Source organism: Rhamphochromis sp. 'chilingali' (genome assembly GCF_963969265.1).
Source record: "Rhamphochromis sp. 'chilingali' genome assembly, chromosome: 21".
Taxonomy (NCBI): Eukaryota; Metazoa; Chordata; class Actinopteri; order Cichliformes; family Cichlidae; genus Rhamphochromis; species Rhamphochromis sp. 'chilingali'.
In genome coordinates this window covers 8,119,497-8,140,718 of record NC_137949.1, presented here as the reverse complement: position 1 = coordinate 8,140,718, position 21,222 = coordinate 8,119,497, and the positions used below count along the sequence as shown (strand labels likewise).

The following is a 21,222-nucleotide window of genomic DNA, read 5'->3' as shown; positions in this document are numbered from 1 at the left end:
TGCCTATTAATTCCCCACAGAGCAGGAAATTTATAGGTGAAATAACAGAACTTAAAATTTTTGGAAACGTGTTAAGATACATAAAAATCTCTCTCTGTAATTTATAAATATAGGAGTGGGTTTTTATTTTTATTAAAACAAGATTGTGACAAAAAAAAATAGAAACATAAGTAGAAATAGATGCATGTTTGCAGCATGGAGCTGTATTTCACACACGGTCCTACAGCTGCATTACTTGGCACAACCCAGAAGTTATTTTGAGTCGATTACCTTCTTACTTCCACAGCAGATTAGCATACTGAAAATACACTGCATTCTTTATGTAACCATGTGGCACATAATGTCTTGACCTTTTGTAATATCCTCTAAATGAACAAGGCTGCTGAGGGGAACGTTTTGTCCTGGTAGTGGCCGTAGATAAATGGTCAAGGTGGTCAATAACATTAGAAGGAACCTTTGTCTAAAGGGCACTAATATAAATATCAAACATTACGACAATCTGATCACCAATTCACAGTGAGCACAAGCACACACTTATTTACATCACTACTACTTTTTATTTGGCAAACAGCTTGAGATAATCTCTCTTTTTCAGCGTAGAGTGTGTGTGTGTGTGTGTATATATATATATATATATATATACATACATACATACATACACACACACACACTATAGTAAACCAACACATTCTGTTTTGATAACCATTTTTTCTCATTTTACATCTTACAGCTTACAAATATAGCTGATCTTTTTGACAAAATTACAGATTCTGTTTGACACCTAAATTAGTATGCTATATAAAAATCCACACATCATACATTCATGATTAGAAAAAGTAGGCTATATGAAATCAGAAAAGAGGGGTGGTTAACCTAAACAAAACATCACAGTACGCAATTTCAAACAAATCCAATTAGGAGGAAGGGGAAGTCAAGGTTTCACAAACTGAGTAGTATCTTTCATCCCAAATCCAATATCAAGTCCTCTGAGAGAAGTTTGCTGCTATTCCAAAATGATCAGTACAGTGAGGATATCAAGGAACAACAACAGTACTGTCACATAAGAAGAAGAATCAGTAAATCTCAGTCCAAAGTTAGAAACTAATACCTTGCGTTGGATTATAATGGATAGTTAATAAAAACTAAACTTTGCATTGCAAACTGTACATATTCCTTCATACCTCACAATCTCATCCTGCTTTCACCAGTGCTGTCTTAAGGCTTAGTCCAAGGATTATGCAAATGCTTGCAGGCTTTTATGCCTTGCTATCTCAGCATGAGACATCCATCTGCTTAAATTGGACATCTTTCTCACATCTGTAAGACAAAGTTGAACAGAAGTGCGGGAGCTGCCATTTGGATATTGGGAAAGCAACAAAATCTGCCACTGTGGATGCCTCTTTGACAGGCATATATATTTTTTATTTATTTTTTCCTCTTGATGTGTAACGTAATCAAATCAGCGCAGAGCAGCGTTTGTACCATGAGGATGGACTGAAAAGGTGCTGTTGTAAAAATACAGCTGGCCTGTCATTGCTTCAGTGATGGGTCCGCCTTTGCTGATTCACCCCAGTATCACTGGTGAAGTTCTGCTTTATACACAGTATTGCTAAATATTGAGCATTGCATTCGTTTTAATGAGAAGTTACTGTTTGACTTGCTACTTTTTTTTTCTCATGTAGGATACATGTCCATTGGCATCACATTGTATTAAAAACCCAGGTGACATGCTTTAAGCAAATCAGTGCTTAGAATCTTTTTTTTCTTTTTGAGCTGTAGATAACAATATTAATCTCTCCAGACACCTGGATTATTACATGACAACATCTGCAAGCACTGATCTAATCATAACATCTAAATAGAAAACAAGACTGGGTTATTCTAAAACTCATTTTTGAACACTTGATCACAGGAAAAAAAATGCATTTTGTTCAGTCCAAAGCTCTCAGATGCTTTGTTTTGTTTTTTTTAACCTGACTTTACTAGCAATGCACCAGAACTGTGACATGGAACTGGAAGGGACTTTGATATGTAAACTGTGGGAGAGTCATATGTGAGACACACTCTGAATACAACATTTGGTATCTGTGGGATGAAAAAGAGCAAAAAGAGAACAACAGGTCAGGGCAAACACACAAAATGATCATTCTCCACTTGACAAACGGTCATCATGATAAATAAATAATCCTAGATTTGAACAATAATAAGTTTTATATACTGCCATAATATATTCTAATATATTCATAATTTCATAAAGACTTTACTATATGATTTGGTTTGTGCTGTCTTTCTAAATAATTACACATAATATATACCCGTGGAATGTATTTTTTAAAATTCATCTGAGCACTTAAATTCCACCTTAAAAATTCGGTTTTCTAAGACCCGGCAGAAAGCTAGATGATGGCGCACACACGCACACACAGACGCACACGCACACACACCTTAATGAATACTAACGTTTTTGGAATGACTTAGAATCAAAACATGTAAGGACGCACGTGTCCTACATAGATAAAAGGGAGGATCACAGCTAAAAGGTGTAGGAATGTGAAGGTTTTAACACTGCACAATGATTAAGGTAAAGATTTTCTTTACAGTGGCCTAAACGCGGTATTACTTTCATGTAAGTGGTCCATGGAAAAGATTTTCAATACTTAACACAGTGTACAGATGGCAAACCTCCCTGTATGGCAGTGTAAAAACACAATGTGAGTGCAAAGTGTCAAAAATAGATAATGTTCATACTGACATTGTGCCATTACACCTTTCTAATTAATACGCAATTTCCACTGGCAGCAGTTTTATTACTTGAGCAGTATTAGTGAATACTTGAAGCAGTTGCCCACAGGTTAAAACACAGATGTACACACTGCAGTAGGATATTGTAAAGTGTTACCATAGAAAAGTAAAAGGTGTGAATGGAGAAGATGGAGGTATATGGCACTGAACAATCTGAGAGGGTCAAACAGAAGTGAAACAGGGAGTTCTGGATGGTCCCGTTTTATGTTTCATTTTTTTTCCTCCCTTTTTTTCGGTAGAATTTCCCCTTCAGAGAGATGCTGTCCGTTTAATGTTTGGAAAATATTTCCCACGACTCTCGTCCCTCTTCACATGACTTGCCACTTTTCCAGTGTTTCACCTAAAAGAATGTTCTTATCGGATACAAAAATCAAAACAGTCGATATATATTTCCTTTTTGCTTTCCATACAGTTTTGCATTGAAAAATATGTTTTTGTTAATTTTCTTTTTTTTCTTTCTTTTTTTTTTTTGTTTAAATTCCAGATGTCTTTATGTGGATCCAGAGCTTATTCCATCTGTAGCTACATGTGTTGGGCATCCATTATGTCCAAGTATTTGGCCTCAATGATATGAGGGAGCACGTTGTTCCTAAACACAGAGCACAGATAATTCATGTCAGTTGGTGCTTGTTAGAGCAGAAAGAAAGCATAAGAAGAAAATAAACCCCAAAGCCTTTACAGTGTCTGATTTTACCAGATAAAACTGACCGCCTTCTTATCAGTGCTACCAGTGATTTCTACAGTGGCTAATTTACGAGCCCCCAAACTTTAAAAGATGCACTTTATGGTTTCAGGATATTATTATTTTATACACATTTACCTTCATGGTGATTAAGTGTCAACATTTGCACTATAAAATCAGACTGAAAAAAGAATGACTGAGAATTTTCCCCCTATATTTTTAACTCATTAATGTAACCTGATTTTTATTACAATCCAGTTGGAAAAACAAAGTTGGAGGGAACCAAAACAAACAAGTGAAAAGGGGAATATTGAATTAGCTCGCACCCAGTAACCTGAAGCACAACTTTGCTGAATATCAATGCTGTGTCGTGTCTCAAGCATATGTGTAATACTTCTTCCCCACACAAAAATGTACTAATGCAGGTCACCTCATGAAAAATGTATTTTTTCAGTGTATTTATCCACTGTGATCATCTAATAAATAATTGAAACTTTGTTTTTTAAATTCAGGTATTTCCAGTAGGCTTGTATGCTGTGCTTTAGTTCTGCATCTGATCATTATGGTAAAAGCCTCCATACAGTGTGTTTCAAAGTTTTATCAATCTGATCAATATTTGGGTATCGTTCAGTCAGACGTTGCAGTTTTTTTCCATTCCACATTATTCTGTTTTTAAACTTTAACATTTAAAGATAATCCATCATCTTGTCTACTTTATTCCCCATAATAGCACTTTTTAGAGAGATATGAAGATTTTTGAAAGAAAAAAAAAAGACAGCAGAAACCAGACTTCACTGTAATTTAAAGCTTTTTTCATCTAGAGGGCAGATTTAGGTCAGACACAGCTCTTGTTATTACCCGTGTGGTGCTGAATGTCACCCTGGTTTAAAGCACCCGAGAAAACAATTTTACGGGACAAAGTGGTCACAGTCGTACCTGATTGGGATTAGGAGGATCATGACCAGAGGGAAGATCATTTTCATGTACGGTATCGGGTACATGCCAAATGTACACAGCACCAGCAGCTGCATCATCTGCAGGAAGGTGAAGTAGTGGATCTTCCTCTGGGGCACTTTGCGGATGTAGTGGGTAGGTGGGTAAGACGTCTGCAGGAGGTGAGAGGATCAAGACAGATTAAAAAACAATCTCCCCTGTGGCTCTTCTTCTTCACTGTCCTCAGGTCTCCTGCAAACTTAAAGGAATGACTAAGGGAAGTGGGCAACCCACACGCATTTAAGAAGTGCACTCTGGATTTTAAATCACAACGAACATTTAGCATTCATTCCTACAACGTACAATAACTGCATTTATAGTATCTCCTGTGTGACTGTATACCACAATAACATTGATTGTTGGTAGGACATGCAGTCCCAGTCGAGCTGCAGCAAAAACTAATTTAGCTCCACCAACTGATCTGGTGTCAGGTACTAATCTTATAACAAACAAAGAGCAAATAAATTTAAAAAAATGACAGGACAAATCTGCATCTTCTAAAGCTTGGTTGGTACCTGTACAGTCAGTAAATTGGAATTATCTACAGGTGAGGACAGAAAATGTATTTATGTGAAGAAGAAAACAGACAAAGATCTGGATTTCATACGAAGCAAAAAAAATGTGGTCATTAAATTGAACAATGTTTATATGAGATTTTTTAAGGTTTGGTTTTACTTTTATTTAATTAATACATTTATTTTCAGTTTAATCTTTGCATGATTGTATATGTACATGAGCATAAATGCTTCTACAACACTAAGATTTACACTTATGCAGGCTTTCTACACAGCGAAACCTGTAAATTTTGAGTCATTTCCTCATATCGTCATTAGGAGGCGCCAGTGTGTGACATTACCAAGCGTAGGGAAAAATGGCAAGCCTTGCTTTACATCTTTACTGAGAGAGAAGGAAGGTTAAATCGGACACAAAGGATAAAACACTCAAGACAAACAATCAGCATTCTCTTTTAGTATTGTTATGTGTTTGATACACTATACTAGAATAAAAATGTTAATTTATCAGCTTATCTGTCTTAATTCACTAAACACTACCCACCTCGTACTGTGAATATACGAGCACAAAAATTATATTTGCAAATACCATTTCACTCGTGTCTGGTCCTCCAGCACCGGGCACACAGTCAACCGTTTGATCTGCAGAGCCCTGCTATCGACATATGGACACGGACACACACATTTATTCAACTGTTACTTCCACCACACACTTTCTGACCTGCTCCTTCAGAAGGAGAGCCATTCGGTCGCACATCTGGTTTCCGTCGATGGAGGTGAGGGCGATGTAGAGGAAGAGGCCATAGAGGACAGGTTTGGGTATCCACTGCAGCGGGAGAGGCAACAGCAACACTGATATGCCAATGAAGATGTTGGCAGCCAGAGATGTCAGACGGGTCTCCTTAACCTGGACGATACTGAGAAAACGCACACAATAACATACAAATGAATGGTTACTGGAAAGCCCCCAATTGATTCATACAATGCAACAGACAATGTATTTTCTGGGATTTTGTTATCAGTATTGCAGCATATTTTTTCATTTGAAAAATCAGGAATTTTCCAGACCCACTTCCCAGAGTTTAAGGGGCCTGAGCAGTGGGGAAAAGACATGCTATATATTTTTTTCCAATATCTCATTAACAGATCCTGTTATTTTTAAAACCACAAAAAGGATGAAGATTTCTGCTATTACTGATAACTCTCTTCTTACAGATTAAAAATATTAACCACTCTTTTTGAACAATAAAATAACAAAAATGATCAGGACTTATGAGTCGCCTGTGTGATAATAAGAACATCTCTTCATCCGCATCATGAACAAACACAAGTTTAAATTAATAAAATACAAATAAGCTTTTTGCTAGAGTATAGTTGATTTAAAAAATTTGCAGAGTTGTTTGGAAAAAGTAAGGAAAGCCCTAGGCTAATGACATCTACAAAAGCTAATTGAAGTCAGGCACCAGCAATCCTGCACTCCAATTAATGGAACATGATTGGAGGTGTCGGCTAGACTTAAAAAAAAAAACAAAAAAAAACATGTGAGCATTTTGAATTTGCTATTTAAAAATGCATCTGCTTTGCAAAGTGAAATATGACAAAGATTACTTTTGATTTGTATAAAGCTGGAAAAGCTTTAAAGTATTTAGTATTAATCAATAAGAACCTGCACAATTATATATGTTTTCTGAAGTTGAAAATGGACCTCACCATCATTTTAAGGAAACAATCAAAGCAACGTGAGGGATTGCATCTGTGACCTTGGAATGACCTCATTTGGACTCTCAACCTGTGGAGCTGAAACCTCACATTTTTCTCGTTGTGTAATTTTTATTTATTTTACCTTGTGTTTATCTTATTCTTGAGTCTTTTTAATTTAATGTCACCTGTTCAGGACTAGTAAGCACCTCCTAATAAAGATGCAATAAAAATACTTTATGTAGTACACCTTCAAAAACACTGGAAATAACAGCTGTTCATAAACAGTCAGTGATACTAATATTCGAAATTTTCAGACATATACACACTTTCAAAATTCCTGAAATGGCACACTTTTCTCCAGCTTATATCTCTAATTAAATCTTCTGAACTTATATAAGACCGTCCCCCCTAGTCTCCATTAATCATACTCAACTACTTTCTTAATCCCGAATATATGCAAACTGTAATTTTGCACATATCTGTGTGGCCAGAATGATGAACATAATCCTCTCATCTATTAAAAACTCCCTCACCTCTTCCACCCCGAGGGAAAATCTTTAGTTACATAGTAATCACGCAATCAGGGAAGAACAGGATACAACTCAAAATTACAGTCGCCACACGCTCTGAAGACGAGCTTTAATTAAGAATCTGATTAGCACTGGAAGTGAGAGGGTGGGTAACTCACGTCTCGTAGAGGTGCCCCCCCTCAACGCGCTGCTCCACAAAAGCCAGCTGGCGCACATGGAGGGTGGAGTGGGGAAAGGCGGCATGCATCCAGGGCAACCCCAGCACTGACATTAGGATGTTAATGAGCCCAGAGAGCATTAGGTCCCAGTGATATGCAGTACCCTTCAGCAATCTGAGGAGTAACGCAACCATTACAGTCAACAGCATAATGCAGCACAAAAACAGGTTAAAGCTGCCTCTAAAACCATAAAAGGGACAAATTACATACAAATGTAAAAAAGTAACAGAGTACATTTACCATAAGTTCTATAAATAGGTTTAAAGGCACGCACAAGAAAACTGCCATACACAAATTTTTAGAAGTAAGTCCACGTGACAGTAGTCTGCCTGTACACTCTACAACTACTAGTACACTTCTGCTAAAACCAAAAAGGGCATCTTTCTCCTAAGGTCAGTGATGCCCTTCGACAAACCTCGCTCACGTTTCACTAACTTTTTCCCATTAAACATAAAAGAAAAAATCCTGTACATTTTTGTGGATTCGTTCTCTTTTCTTTTTTTACAGAATGAAAAGCACAACCAATATGTCACTGATGATGACATCATAAGCCGAGCATGACATTACAGTAATGTTACACAAAAACAAGGCTGCGACCTTTTTGATGCCACCAAACTTTTTTTTTGCCCCTGTTAGTGAGGGATCACTGCAATGCATCATCTCTGAGGTGGTATGAGGGGGACTGTGTGTGTGTGTGTGTGTGTGTGTGTGTGTGTGTGTGTGTGTGTGTGTGTGTGTGTGTGTGTGTGTGTGTGTGTGTGTTGGTAGCCTAAAACTGTAAATATGCTGCCTGAAGGCAGACAGCAGCAGTGTTGTAAAGAAATATGAACACACTGATCACTAGTCGTGCCTCCTGCTCTATGCCCTTGCATATGACATTGGCACCGCTGCATACTGTAAATTACAGTGCATAGGAAACTTTAGGTCATCAAGCATAAATCTAAGTGAAAGAGGATTTTATTGGTGAAGAAGCCTTTAGCTTCATTTTCATTTATATCCACTCAACAACCATATATATAACTTTGTAAGTTGGGATCATGCTGAGAGCCTGTAAAGTCTTTATTCATTTTCAAAATGTTGTCATATTTTTTAAACTAACACGACTGATGGAATCAAATATCTGTGCGGGTGGGGGAAAAAAGTTCAAATGCTTCAAAAAAGATGTAAAGCAAATAAAGGAATGGACCAGATAGAATAACACAAAGAACAAAGCTGCAGCAGAAATAGCTTCAGCTGTTTGGGACTCTTTTATTAATGACATATGAAGGAAGACATGAGGTATAAACAAAGTGAATTCTGTTTACCACTCTTTTTCATCTCACAATGAGTCCCATTTTTAGATATCTTTAATTCTTTTTCTGAATTTTGAGGACTAGTGGATTTCTGCCCTCTGGGGAATTCTTCCATATTTAGAGCAGACATTTAGATCCAATTAATCTCTGTCCAACAAATGTACAAGCTAATGCCAGAAATTCCATCATTATATGTTTTCATTGTAGGGCTGCTAGATGGTTGATGGCTCTAAATTGGCCCATCCAATGCAAATTTAGAAGAACTGGGTAAAAGCTCACATTGTGTTTTGGCTCCGAGGCTTCTTTAGAGCTCTCTGACTGTAACAATTTGACTTCCACCCTCCCCAACAGACTGGAAAATATCCGGTTGAAGCAAATTCCAAAGTGGAGGAGTGGATCTCTAAAAGTCTGACAGCATTCCGAATGGTCACAGGAAGAGTGCTAAGCAAATACTAGAATCAACTCAACTTTCCCCTTGGTGTTGTTAAGCTATTTTCAGTGAAGAGAGTTTTGCAATCATATCTCTTAGATGTCCAACGTCTGCTCAGCATATAAGGATTTACCTGTTTTCTGGTGCGTTCGTCAGTGAAACGACGATGTTCTGGTCGATGAAGATAAGGAGGGCCAGGAGAAAGCCGAGTCCCATGGCGCTGACAACGTTCATGGGCGACAGCCGCTCAAATGGTGCCACGTTGAAGGTGGGCCGGTTATGAACTTTAAACACTGGAACTGTTTCAAAGGAAGAAAATTAAACAAAAAAAAAACAACCACGAGTTTAAGTTTATATTACAAAATGATGCCTTAAACCGCCATCATAACTCATATTTAACTTTAGCCTGGGACATGAGAAACATCTGCTTCCAACAAGATTCTTGTATGTGTGAATATACTGAAATTCATTAAGAATATTCTCAAGAAAAGAGCTGTGTAAAATTCATTAGCATTACTCCTATCTCATCACATTCAATCATTACAAACACGACTGTCTCTTAAACTCCTGTAATGACTCATGTTTTTTTCACACCAATAATCATAAGAGAGGCTGGATTTTTTTTTTCAAATGCTGAACATCTTTTTTGGCACACTCTCCTGTCAAAGGCGGTTGAATTAAGTGCAGTTGGTTAAATTTAGGAAGGAATGACAATACAATAATGGCTCTATTATCTTATGACTTATTGTCTCTGGAGGTAAAGCACTTATATTTAAATTCATTTGAGGGTTTGGCACTGATCTCTTTGTTTCTATGTCGACCTCTAGAGAACAGCTGCTGCCTTGGCAACAATGAATGGGGACACAAAATGATGCTAAACAATAGAGGATAAAAATTGAAAATCTCCAATGTGTTTTGGCCTGTGCCTTGATTGGGGAACATAAAAAGACAATAAAGGCGTTAAATAAGAGGGGCCTCGCAGTTAGAAAACATGTTTTGGAAATAAAAAGGTTATAAGTTTGGGAGTATCTTCAAGTAAGTTTAGGATATCTTCACATTCCTTAAATGGAGCTCAAAAAATACCACAGTATGTCACAAAGTAAGAGATTGAGCAATCACTGTTTACACTTAGGTTGCTTCAACAATTTTATTTCATAATTGTGTAAAAATGTTAAATGTCTATTCCTGACAAACCAGATGCTCAAAAAAGCTCTCAAGAGTAAATTATTAAAATATATATTTATAGATGCATTCAAGAAACGATTTAATGTCTCAGTTATCTTCTATTAAAATGCCGTGACAGACTATAGAGATAAATAAAGTTTTCACAGGCCTTCATAGGAATTAAGAGGATAAGTAGTAGCATAGTGCTGCAAATCACATGCACTTGATTATTGATCATCCGCATGTGCGAGCTCCTCTCTAAAAGCACAAGTTTCGACAGTTTGCAGGTCTGGAGTATTCATGTGTTTGTTAACACAATGCAACAATCCTCCCATGAGTGACCGTCCCAGCAAATTCACCCCAAGGTCAGACTGCAAGACTGCAGAGATACTATTAAAAGCAAAGAGCTACACTGCAGACTCTTCAGGGCTCCATTAGCCATGTTAAATATTAAAGTTAATGACAGTACAATTAGAAAAATAATGAAACCTCTTATTTCTAAAAAGAGCATGGTAGCACAGGTTAAGAATAATGCACAGCGCCTGTTTTGGCAAAAACCACAACGTATCAGGACAAATACCTTCTACCAACTTTCTAGTATGGTGACAGAGTGCTGATGATTTGGGCTTGTTTTGCAGTCACTAGACCTGGGCAGTTTACAGTTACTGAGTCAACCATGAACTCTGTAGTGGACTGTATCCTTATGTTAAATATGAAGCTGTCTGTCTGCCGGCTAAAACTTGGCCAAACAGTCTCACTCGACAGGATGGTCATCTCAACAATACCAGCAAATCTACAACAGAAAAAGAAAAGAATCGTAGTATTTCAATGGTCCCTGACACAGCCTGACTGAAACGCTATAGTGAGACTTGAAGGGGGTTGTTGCCATTGCACATTGTACTTTTTTGATGACAAATATAGGTTGTTTTCTCAGGCTTATATTATATTATTTTGGAGTGTGTATGTGATGTGTTGGTTGTCTGTTTGTTTGTTTGTACGGACATACTGCAAATCAATTTCCCGTTAGGGACAATAAAGTTACCAAAGTAAAGTTACCAAAGAAGAGAGCTACCTACAAACCTCAATCAAGTGAAACAGCCCTAAAAAGAAGACTGAGCCAAAATTTCTCCACAACAGCGCGAGAGACTGACAAAGTCAAAGTAAACAATTACTTCAAGTTATTGCTGTTGAAGGTGGTTCTAAAAGCCAGTGAATCATGGGGTGTACTTATTTTTTCACAGAATTGCATAGAGTCCTGTGAACACTCACTTTATCACATGATTATGTAGTAATTTGAAATGGAATTTGTGTGGGCATTCAAGGTTTAAAGAGTTTTAAGAACATGAATCTCCCCTTACTAAATAGAAAAAAACATGTGCAAGGTTTAATAAATACACAATTACTGAGAAAAGAGAAAACTAATTAACCACTAACCAAGTATTAGGGACAGTTTCAAGTTTTATTTTGGGGTCTCTTTTGAATGAAGTGGACATTATATAGCTGTCGAGCTATACCGCAAGTCTTCCACTAATCACACAGACAATTGATGGTTTAGTTCTTGACTACTCGCAGTAACATCCTTGACCAAGGCAATGAACCTCTATCGCTTTGCGTGTGTGAGAATTGCAAGATACGTTTTCCTCCACCTGTGTCAATGACTTGAATTTACTGGTACAGGCCAAAGTCACAACACCTTCTCCAAAATAAAAGTGTTAGAAATAGGGTGAAAAAAAGTGCTGCACGTGGTCACATTATTCAAACATTTTTAGTTTTAAAACAGTTTTAAAGTAAGAAACACACTATATTACACTGCATAGTATTATTTATAATGAACATCTCAAATGCACTCTATAACTGCAATAAATAAATTATATTAACACTACCAAGCAATAAATGATACTGACGTTCAATGTCACTGAAAATGTAGGAGCCGATGAAGGAGAACATGAGCACTGAGATTGGCAGGGCACAGTCCGACAGCACCTCCCTCACTTTGGCATGCAGGAACGGACTTGAAGAGAGAGAGGGAGAAAGGAGAAGGGAGTGAGGAGGGAGAGACAAATAATAGAGGAATACAATTACTGTGGACAAGACAAGGACAATGGCTGCAATCCTGACACTGCTTAAGTACCTTGGTCCGCCTTTTACTTACACAATTGAATCGAGCTTTGAGGTTGATTTGATTACTGGGAGCAATCAGAAGTAGAATATTAATGCTTATTAAATCACAGGCTGGAACAGAAGCTTCGACTGAAAAGTGAGCTTTGTAAGAGCTGTCTGGAAAGTTCCTGTAAGCTCTGTCACTCCTGCAATCTTTAGAGTCAAGGCCCTACTCAGCGGTATTCATGCTAGCAGGCAGTGCTCCCATCCAAACACAATTTAAACTTCTCCAGTGATTTATGTTAAGACTGCTGCAGCACTGCAGTGCTGCACATACCTCCTTTTGAACTGGTAGAGAGTATAGCCCATCCATAATGTCCCGAGCATCAGTAGGAGGCAGAGGACAGGTCTCTCTCGACTGCACTGGATGAAGGATTCAGTAAGTGCAAACCCCGCGACCACCTCACTCCTGTTTCCCCCCAGCAGGTCTCCACCTTGAGGAAAGTCCCCTATGCTTCTGTTGGCCAGTGTTGGAGCGTGGTAGTACCTATGAAAGACTGAAATCACATTCACAGTGTTTAGCTATAAACAGTGTTGGGGAGTAACGAAATACATGTTCTGGGGTTACGTATTTAAAATACAAAATAAGTAACTGTATTCCATTACAGTTACCGCTTAAATTGGTGATAATTACAATACAATTACTTTGTTGAAATCAATGTATTACACGGCTGTCTTTTCCTGTTTCATATTTTAGGCTATGCCCTCTCTATCCCCTCTCTAATTTTTGTAATACCACGCACTGCCGGAAACCCAAACAAAAGAGGCTCTAATGCAAGCGTCCTGTTAATGTTGGTGGTGTCAGTTACACAATGGACCCGGAGCCAGCACAACAGAGCCAGCAGTGCACGGGCAGGAATGCATTTCTTACTTGGAAATTCCAACACCACTTCACATTTAAAGAACAAAGGGATGGGCGAAATCTGACCGTGCAATGCAAACTCTGTTTATCAGCAACCATCTGGAAGTCAGTTTGTTTTTAAAAACAAACGTTAGCCTACTGCAACTACCTTGTTTTAGTTGTGGTAGCTACCTGGGTTATGTGCTACTTCAGTATCGTCAATGTACTATTGCTGTGTGATTTATTACTATTAATGAAGGCTGCATTACAATCTGGTAGCTAACAATGTTAGCTCGGTGGCGAGTAGCCTTCAGTAATAGTAACAAATCACACAGGAATAGTGCATTCATGTAGTTGTGAAAAGCATGACAATATATCAAGTAATCCAAAGTATTCAGAATACATTACTCACATTGAGTAACTTAACCGAATACGTTACAAACTACATTTTGGGCATGTATTCTGTAATCTGTATTGGAATACATTTTAAAAGTAACCTTTGCAACACTGGCTATAAAATGCATCGTTAGTGCCAACAGATTCCATGTGAACCATCAGAGATACAATGAACGGACAATAACAACAAGTATGCTGCCAAAGTCTGGTATAGTAAATGAAGCAATATCACAGATCTCAAATGAAATCCAAAACTTACAGCTGACATATTTATAATCCTTTAAAAAAATATTGATTGGATTCCTATTAAACAGGAAAATCTTGAAATCTTTCAAGAAGCCTTGTATATAACCTAACCAAAGCTACAAAAAAATGTCCATCATGCTCAGGTTGCATTGTTCATGTTGCAGTCAACACAAAAAAGGCAAAGAAACAAGTCTTTTAATAATCTTTCATGAAGAGACACGTGAGAGTAACTGTCAGTACTGCTGGGGATAAAACTTTGAAAGCGAGATAAATCTCATCTGAGTTATGCCTCTACACTGAATGCCCATCAACCAGGCTGTAAAATACTCAAGGTGCTATTTTTCTTGTATGTTTGGGTGTTTGATGCCAGTGTTCTCTGTCCAACCACTAAATGAACCAGTAACCTTTGTGATAATCTAAACTAATCAAATTTAGCAGAATAGGCCGAGTCTGGATTAGGGGTGAAATGATGGGGAAACAGCACAGAATACGTTATCTACACCTGCTTTAACAAACTCTGCCTAGTTTGCTTAAATCAGTCTTTGCACCCATAAGGACTGCAGAATAAATAGCTCACCAACTGTAATGTGTGGCTAAAGGCTGGGATTTTAAGCTCAGTGGAGATGGTTTTCCTGCCATTGTGACTTAGAATGAATGCACAACTTTGTCTCTATTAATTTCATAATGAGTGCAACATAATACCTTCTAACATCACTTGAGGAATAGTGTGCGAGATGACTAGCTCCCTCCACAGGTCTTTTCATCAAACAGGGATAAAGTTACAGGCTAGGCGAGGTTGTGCAGGTGACTAGATACAGCCCCAAACTGTATTCATTTGTGTTAGTGGAAAATATTTTGGAGGAACAGTGTCAGCAAAATAGCATAGGTTAAGGTTATGGTAATGGCATATGAGCTCGGAGCGTATTTTACAAATGGCTTCTGAAAATTGAACTACTGCACTGGCAATCTACAAAACAGGAGAACACTGCATTCAAAATAAATTACATTCAGCTATCGTCATCTCATTTTTGTGAAATTAAATTGTGTAAAATATTTATGATATGGGACCATAAAAGCTGGGGTGGTATAATATAGCTGCAGATGGGGTTCAAAATCTGGACTGATTAATTTCTAAAGCCTCTCAACCTGCTGACCCACAACAGTAACAAATGACCTCGTATGGTATTTCTGTCTCCCTACTATTTTAAAAGGTAATATTTCTCAACATATGCTTGTTTATCTAAATTTACTAATTGAGATCATATTATTATATTACCCGTGGTTCACTAGTAAGTCATTTGGCAGGTGACTGTCTAACACTCTTTTGGTCTTTTGTTTTGCTGTCAGGGTATTAAATATAAGTCTTTAGCTGTTATTATGAAAGAATTCTATCTGGCCTCACCATCACAATAAACACAGTTTGTTTCTTGATAAGTATTCGATTTTAAGAGGTGCAGAGGACTGCAGAAGGAATATAGAAACACTGGAAGAAACTATTTGACAGTTTTTAATTAAAAGGACTAAATGATTAGTTGAAGAGATCTTATGACTCTCAGCTGCCCACTTAAATGATAATCTCAAAATTCACTTACACATAATAATGTGTATGTATGTGGCAGTGAAGGCCTTTATTTTCTTTATCTTTCGGGGCTTAGAAATCACATCAGACACGAGCTTGCGGCAGATTCGACAGCAGGTGTGTTGAGTTAGCCGACTACTTGATTTGATTTTCACCACAGAAAAGCAACGTGTAAACAACTCACAGAAAAAAAAGATATTTCTCGTGTGTGTCATGAACTTACTTTTGACTGTGCCTTTCACAGCATCAACCACAAAAGCAATGGAAATGAACAGGGCAATGACCTCCTCTGTTGACCTAAACACATTACACAATTAAGACCGTTGTAAGACAGTAAAAACTAATATAAATACATATAAATAAAAAGGACACCCATAATAAAAAAAACACATAAGAAGGAAATGAAAATTAATGAATTAACAAACATATTTTCAGAATAAAGTGTGCATTACTGTTTTCTTATAATTGATACTTTTTTACAGTCTTGTGTTTTTAGGGTACATGAAAGGGTTTTCTTGTATTAGCTGCATTAGTCCAATTAGAGATCATAGGTGGCGCAGCTGTGGTTACCAAGTTTCTTTGTTAACCCGGGTTTTCATAGAGAGCTCAAATAGAACGGCTGTTTGACGGCTTGTTTGAACCTCCTTCCATAGAAAATGCAGCGACTATTCAGTCAAGAGGAACACGTCACAGAGCTCGACTATGACACAAACACGCATTGTCTAAAGGCAAGACAGGAATGTCGCAAACATTGTTAATGTTATAAATTCATTAGTTAAATATTTATTTCAACACAGAACACACTATCAGCATTGTCATTTAACCTTAAGGTTCCACATTAGAGCTTATAAATACTTCAAATGGAAGCTCAGGAATACTCAGGAAGTCCATTTAAGTCTGACACTGACCAATAATGCAGAATAACCCTCCATGGAAATTACTTTAATCTCTGGCCAACATGAAGTTAATTTCACTGCCTATATAAGACACTGTGATAAATACATGTAATTCATTTTATAATCTCCATTAGCTGATATACTGGCAGTATGACACCAACTTTGCAATAAAATACAACTATAATGCATCACCAACTAAATGGATGCGGTTCCTAAGATAACACAGTAGCAGGATTTACAGGTCAGTATCATAAAACCAGCCGAACAGCAAATTGCTGCAAGTCCCATAACGAGAGTTGGCGCTGTTAGCCAAGTACCGAGTGGGAAGTGCATTACAGCTGGTAGGTGTTTGAATGCATGCTGGTCTGGCAGAATTTGAGTATAAATATATTTATTAATCAAAATTATGGACTCTTACGTATGGAAATTTCAATGCAAGATATTTCCCAATCTGTGAACCAAAACAAAACTAAAAACTGTGTTTCAAATTTACTCAAACTGTGTAACACATACTTTTTTCAAATTAACCAGAGTTGCACTGATTGCAATGTTATGCCACACATGCCTGGAGAGTAAATATAAACTACCTTTAAAATAAGTAAATGGAGCACATAGCAGTTAAAACTACTTAAAAATACTAGAATATAATAATAATAATAATAATAATAATAATAATAATGATAATACATTTCAAACATTGATTGTGTGCATTCTTTAAAAACATCCTGCTGTCCCATAAAGTTTTCTGTTGTTACAAGACAATTTAAAACATTTTTCTATATGACAGAAAGCAACCAAAATAAAAGGAAACTCAAAGTGATTAAAAAATTGGACTTTAAAAATTAAAATACTCCAACATATAAAATTAGGAATATGAAGGACACCTTTTGAAGAGCTTCATGAGCAGACTGACATTGAAGATTCCTCCCAGGATGAGAAAGAGGCAGTTCCACAACCCAATGCAGGCGTAGAAAGCTGGGAAATCCAGGTTGTAGTCGTCACAGATTCCTCGGATCACTGTGTTCCAGTTGCACATGTGCACATGTAAACAGACAGACAAATAAACCACATATAATAAATACACATTATGAAACTAAGTAACACAATTGCTATGCTAATTTTGTGATAGTGAGAAAAAAAATGTTACAAAAGAACTTCATTACAGATTTCTCTCCCAGCAAAGACTGACTTGTACACACACAAGTACAGACACATAAACAATGACTGGAAAAAAATTAAATTCATTCAAACATGAAAGGACAAAAAGAACTGTAATAGATTTGTTAAAACCATAACAATTTTAGTTGTAATCTTGAGCAGATTTGTACGCAGATGAGTTACAGCTTTACAAACAAGCCATTGTTCTGCTCAGACAGGCTGCTGGAAATGTGCTATAATTATGCCCATGAGAATGCGCATAGCACAGTTCTAACCCATTTACTTCAAAGATCATCACACCACAAACCTAACAAACAGCCTTGGTATTAAAACTACATCTTGGCATCGGAGTTGCTGCTTTTCCTCATCATGGCCTGATACTGCAGCTTCCAGCCGTCAAGATCGTTTAAATTCCAACCAACAAAACATCGCTGTTGGGTAACAACCATGTAACAGTTTATGCGCTGTCTCTCTCTGAACTGAACCTAAAGTTTACATGTTTGTGAATGCGATGAGTGACTCTCCTGACCCGCAGGCCCCTGGAACCAATCATTACATAACCACAGTGCGCAAAAAAAAAAAAAAAAAGTTCTGCTCCTCATTCTTGAAAAAAAAGAAACAAGTTTTTGAAGATTTGTGCTTTTTGCTTGACTGCACCAGGAACACTCATTAAGGGCACATGTGTGAGCTAACAGCTTAATTACTCTAGCGGTACCGCTTTCTGGTAAAAGCAAGAGCAGATGAGGACAAGAGTTTTTGGCTGGTGTTCGACATGGTTGGGTGCTTCTTTTTCTTGATTTTTGACGTAATCTTCTTAGTACTCCACCCACTCTCAGCCTTCCATTCAAACTGGCTGTCAGCAGAAACTGTGAAAAGATAAGTGCATCTTGATTGAGATGAGCTGAATGACAGCGGGGAAGCCTACCGCTGATGAAAATGGCGAGGGGAGCTGTGGTTAGAGGGATGACTAGAGGAGAGCCGGCAAACAACGAGTAGATGACCCCACCGATACTCTGGCCAATGATGGTCTTCCGAACATCTGGAGAGAGATGACACACAGAGAACACACAGCGTGAAGCTCTGATTAATGTGCATGAGTGACTGCTAGGGTTCCTTTGAAGCTGAAGTAAGTTACATATAAATTTTTTAGATAAGATACGTTAACTTTGGAAATAATATGTATATTTTTTCCCTTTTCGTTTTTTTAAACAAAACAGCTAACGTGATGCCTTTTCCACCCCCACCGAGTACATAATTATGTGAATATTTTCCAAAAAAGAGGCTTCAATGTTTCACTGTTTTACTATGTGTATGGTCACCTGAAACTTGCAAGTACTTTTGAACAATCATCAGCTCACAACTATATGTCTTAAACTCAGACTTAAAACAGAAAAAAGTGAAGGTCAAACATACAAGAGAAAAATACTTAGTAAGGAAAGTGCTTACTCATATAGCACAATGAATAAAGGAGAATTACTACTAGATTTTGGCACTACTTACAGAGACCAAACGTAGCCCTTTCTGGTCTTATCCAACAGTATCGTGCAACAGTCTTGAGCCACTACTCATTTGTTTAGATTTTTCTCTCAAGGAGCTAGAAATTCTTGTGATTTAAAAAAAAAAAAAAGAAAAAAAAAGTAGTCTTACAAATTGGCACCATTGAGTCTATTCTGTATTTCCCCATATGTCTGCATGTTTCGATAAATTACTGTAAGTTTTTCCAATTTTCCTAGCCAAATATAAAGAAATAAGACTTGAACACTAATGTGTTACTATTTAGTAACTCAGTGCATTCATTAGCCATGTTATCAGCTAGAAGGTAAAGAAAGCAGCTAAATCACATTTTTCTGAGCTAAAAACGTAAAAACTGGGTATTGTGAATTTTAAACAGGTGCTAATATTTGCTTATTACTTGTCAACTATGGAAATAAGGAACTGCTTTGTTTATTTTGAAATGTCCAGTAGTGGAAAGTTATAAAATTAATTTTTTTTTAAAGTGATTGGCTGTTTATGTTCTCTAAATATTTTTGTACAAAAGGAAGATTATTTTCAGTTGAATTAATTTTATTTATTTAGCGCAAATTCACAACAGTCACCTCGTGGCATTTTACATTGTTGGGTAAATGCCCTAAAATACTAGACTTGCTAACCATGTCATAGGTCTGTTGTGGGTGTGTGTGTGTGGGCTGTTCATTGCTTTGTGTGTGTACTGAACTGTTTGACATTCTTTGTTAAAACTTCATTAAAATTATTTAAAAAAAAAAAATGTGTACTGTGTTTCATAATACTGCCTCAAGGAATTGTTTATCATGTAAAAAAGTGTTTTAATGTGTGAAAATACCCCATATACATGAAATGGAGATTATCATATAGATATGATTCAAAACATTGCAGTATATTCTAATCTATGTAGTAAAATACTGTGGTCAGTGGTTTTGCACTGAAGTCTAGCAGGACAAGCACAGAGATGACAGAGACCAAAAGAAGATCATTGGCAACCTTAATTAATGCTGCTTCTGTGTTATAATGAACTCTAAATCCTGACTAAAACTCTTCTTTCTAATTTTAAACTTTTATTTTTCAACAGTTATTTTCTTAAACAATTGATAAAATAGCTGTTTTTACACCCAGCACTTGATACTGACATGGAAAAATTTGCAGGAGCTCAAGAATCCCAATCTGAGAAAAGCGTTCATGTTTCTAGATTTAAGTACATGTTCATACCGATCTCGCCACGTGTGCTCTCATCATTGAGGGAGCCGAAAGCAATGGCAGGGAGGAGGATGGCAATGTAGAGGAAGATGGCTGTGGTCATGTACTTCAGCAGGGTTTTATTACTGCCAACTATACCTGAGGGGAGACAAACACAAACACATGAGTCATATTCACCTCATAATGGAGCGGAGGAGGCTGAACACTTTAATTTCAAAACGGCAAGAACATTAGCACAGTTCATCATTCAGTGCCTCTACATCTATAAACACCCAGTTCATACAGTAAAAATATTCTACGGAGGATTACGCTACCTGCTGCCCTTTTAAAATATGAGTCATTTGTTTTGGTTTCGTGTCATCCATCATTTTGCAAGAGCAGTTACCCAAATGATGGATAACTCATTTTGGAATAAAACACTTTAATTGGGCTCTAATGTGATCACAACAATTTTGGTCCTGTGACCTTCATCAGATAATCATTCTCTGATGACGCTCACAAGACAGAAATATCTTGATTTTGTTACTGCCCAGTCAATGTGTTTGGTTGGTGTGACACGAGGAAAGACTGAAAGAAAACAGCTGAAGAGGAAATGCTCCTAGAAAACTCTTTACTCTGTCGGCTTTTCTTTACAACAGACAACCATATTGAATTACACAGATTAATCTAAAATATTTCTACACAAGCTATTCTAGCAACTAATTAACTAACATTAAAAAAAAATACTCAACACTGAGTAAGATGTACATTTATTTGACTTGAGACACAAAAGCTCTTTCATATTTGGCAGCAGTGTGACTTGATGAGTCGATAAAACCACCAGCTGGATGCGTTTGCAATGAGAATGTATAGTATGCGACGTGTGTGAAAGTCTCGTGTCTGATGACTGAATACTGGACATATGGAAACA

General features: G+C 37.2%; 1 protein-coding gene across 2 annotated transcripts in view; it reads right to left on the bottom strand.

The window, feature by feature from the left end:
• Positions 1-665: 665 nt before the first annotated feature.
• slc4a11 (solute carrier family 4 member 11) overlaps positions 666-21,222 on the bottom strand; it is a 72,902-nt gene continuing 52,345 nt past the window's right edge. For both annotated transcript variants that reach the window (XM_080871280.1, XM_080871281.1), the window contains exons 10-20: positions 20,325-20,450; positions 18,526-18,639; positions 17,327-17,459; positions 15,770-15,843; positions 12,762-12,981; positions 12,229-12,335; positions 9,294-9,459; positions 7,379-7,552; positions 5,711-5,906; positions 4,421-4,590; positions 666-3,391 (exon numbers count right to left, since the gene is read on the bottom strand). In XM_080871280.1, the coding sequence (XP_080727406.1) occupies positions 3,325-3,391; positions 4,421-4,590; positions 5,711-5,906; positions 7,379-7,552; positions 9,294-9,459; positions 12,229-12,335; positions 12,762-12,981; positions 15,770-15,843; positions 17,327-17,459; positions 18,526-18,639; positions 20,325-20,450 (1,547 nt within the window). In that variant the 3' untranslated portion in view covers positions 666-3,324. The remainder of the gene's footprint in view (positions 3,392-4,420; positions 4,591-5,710; positions 5,907-7,378; positions 7,553-9,293; positions 9,460-12,228; positions 12,336-12,761; positions 12,982-15,769; positions 15,844-17,326; positions 17,460-18,525; positions 18,640-20,324; positions 20,451-21,222) is intronic.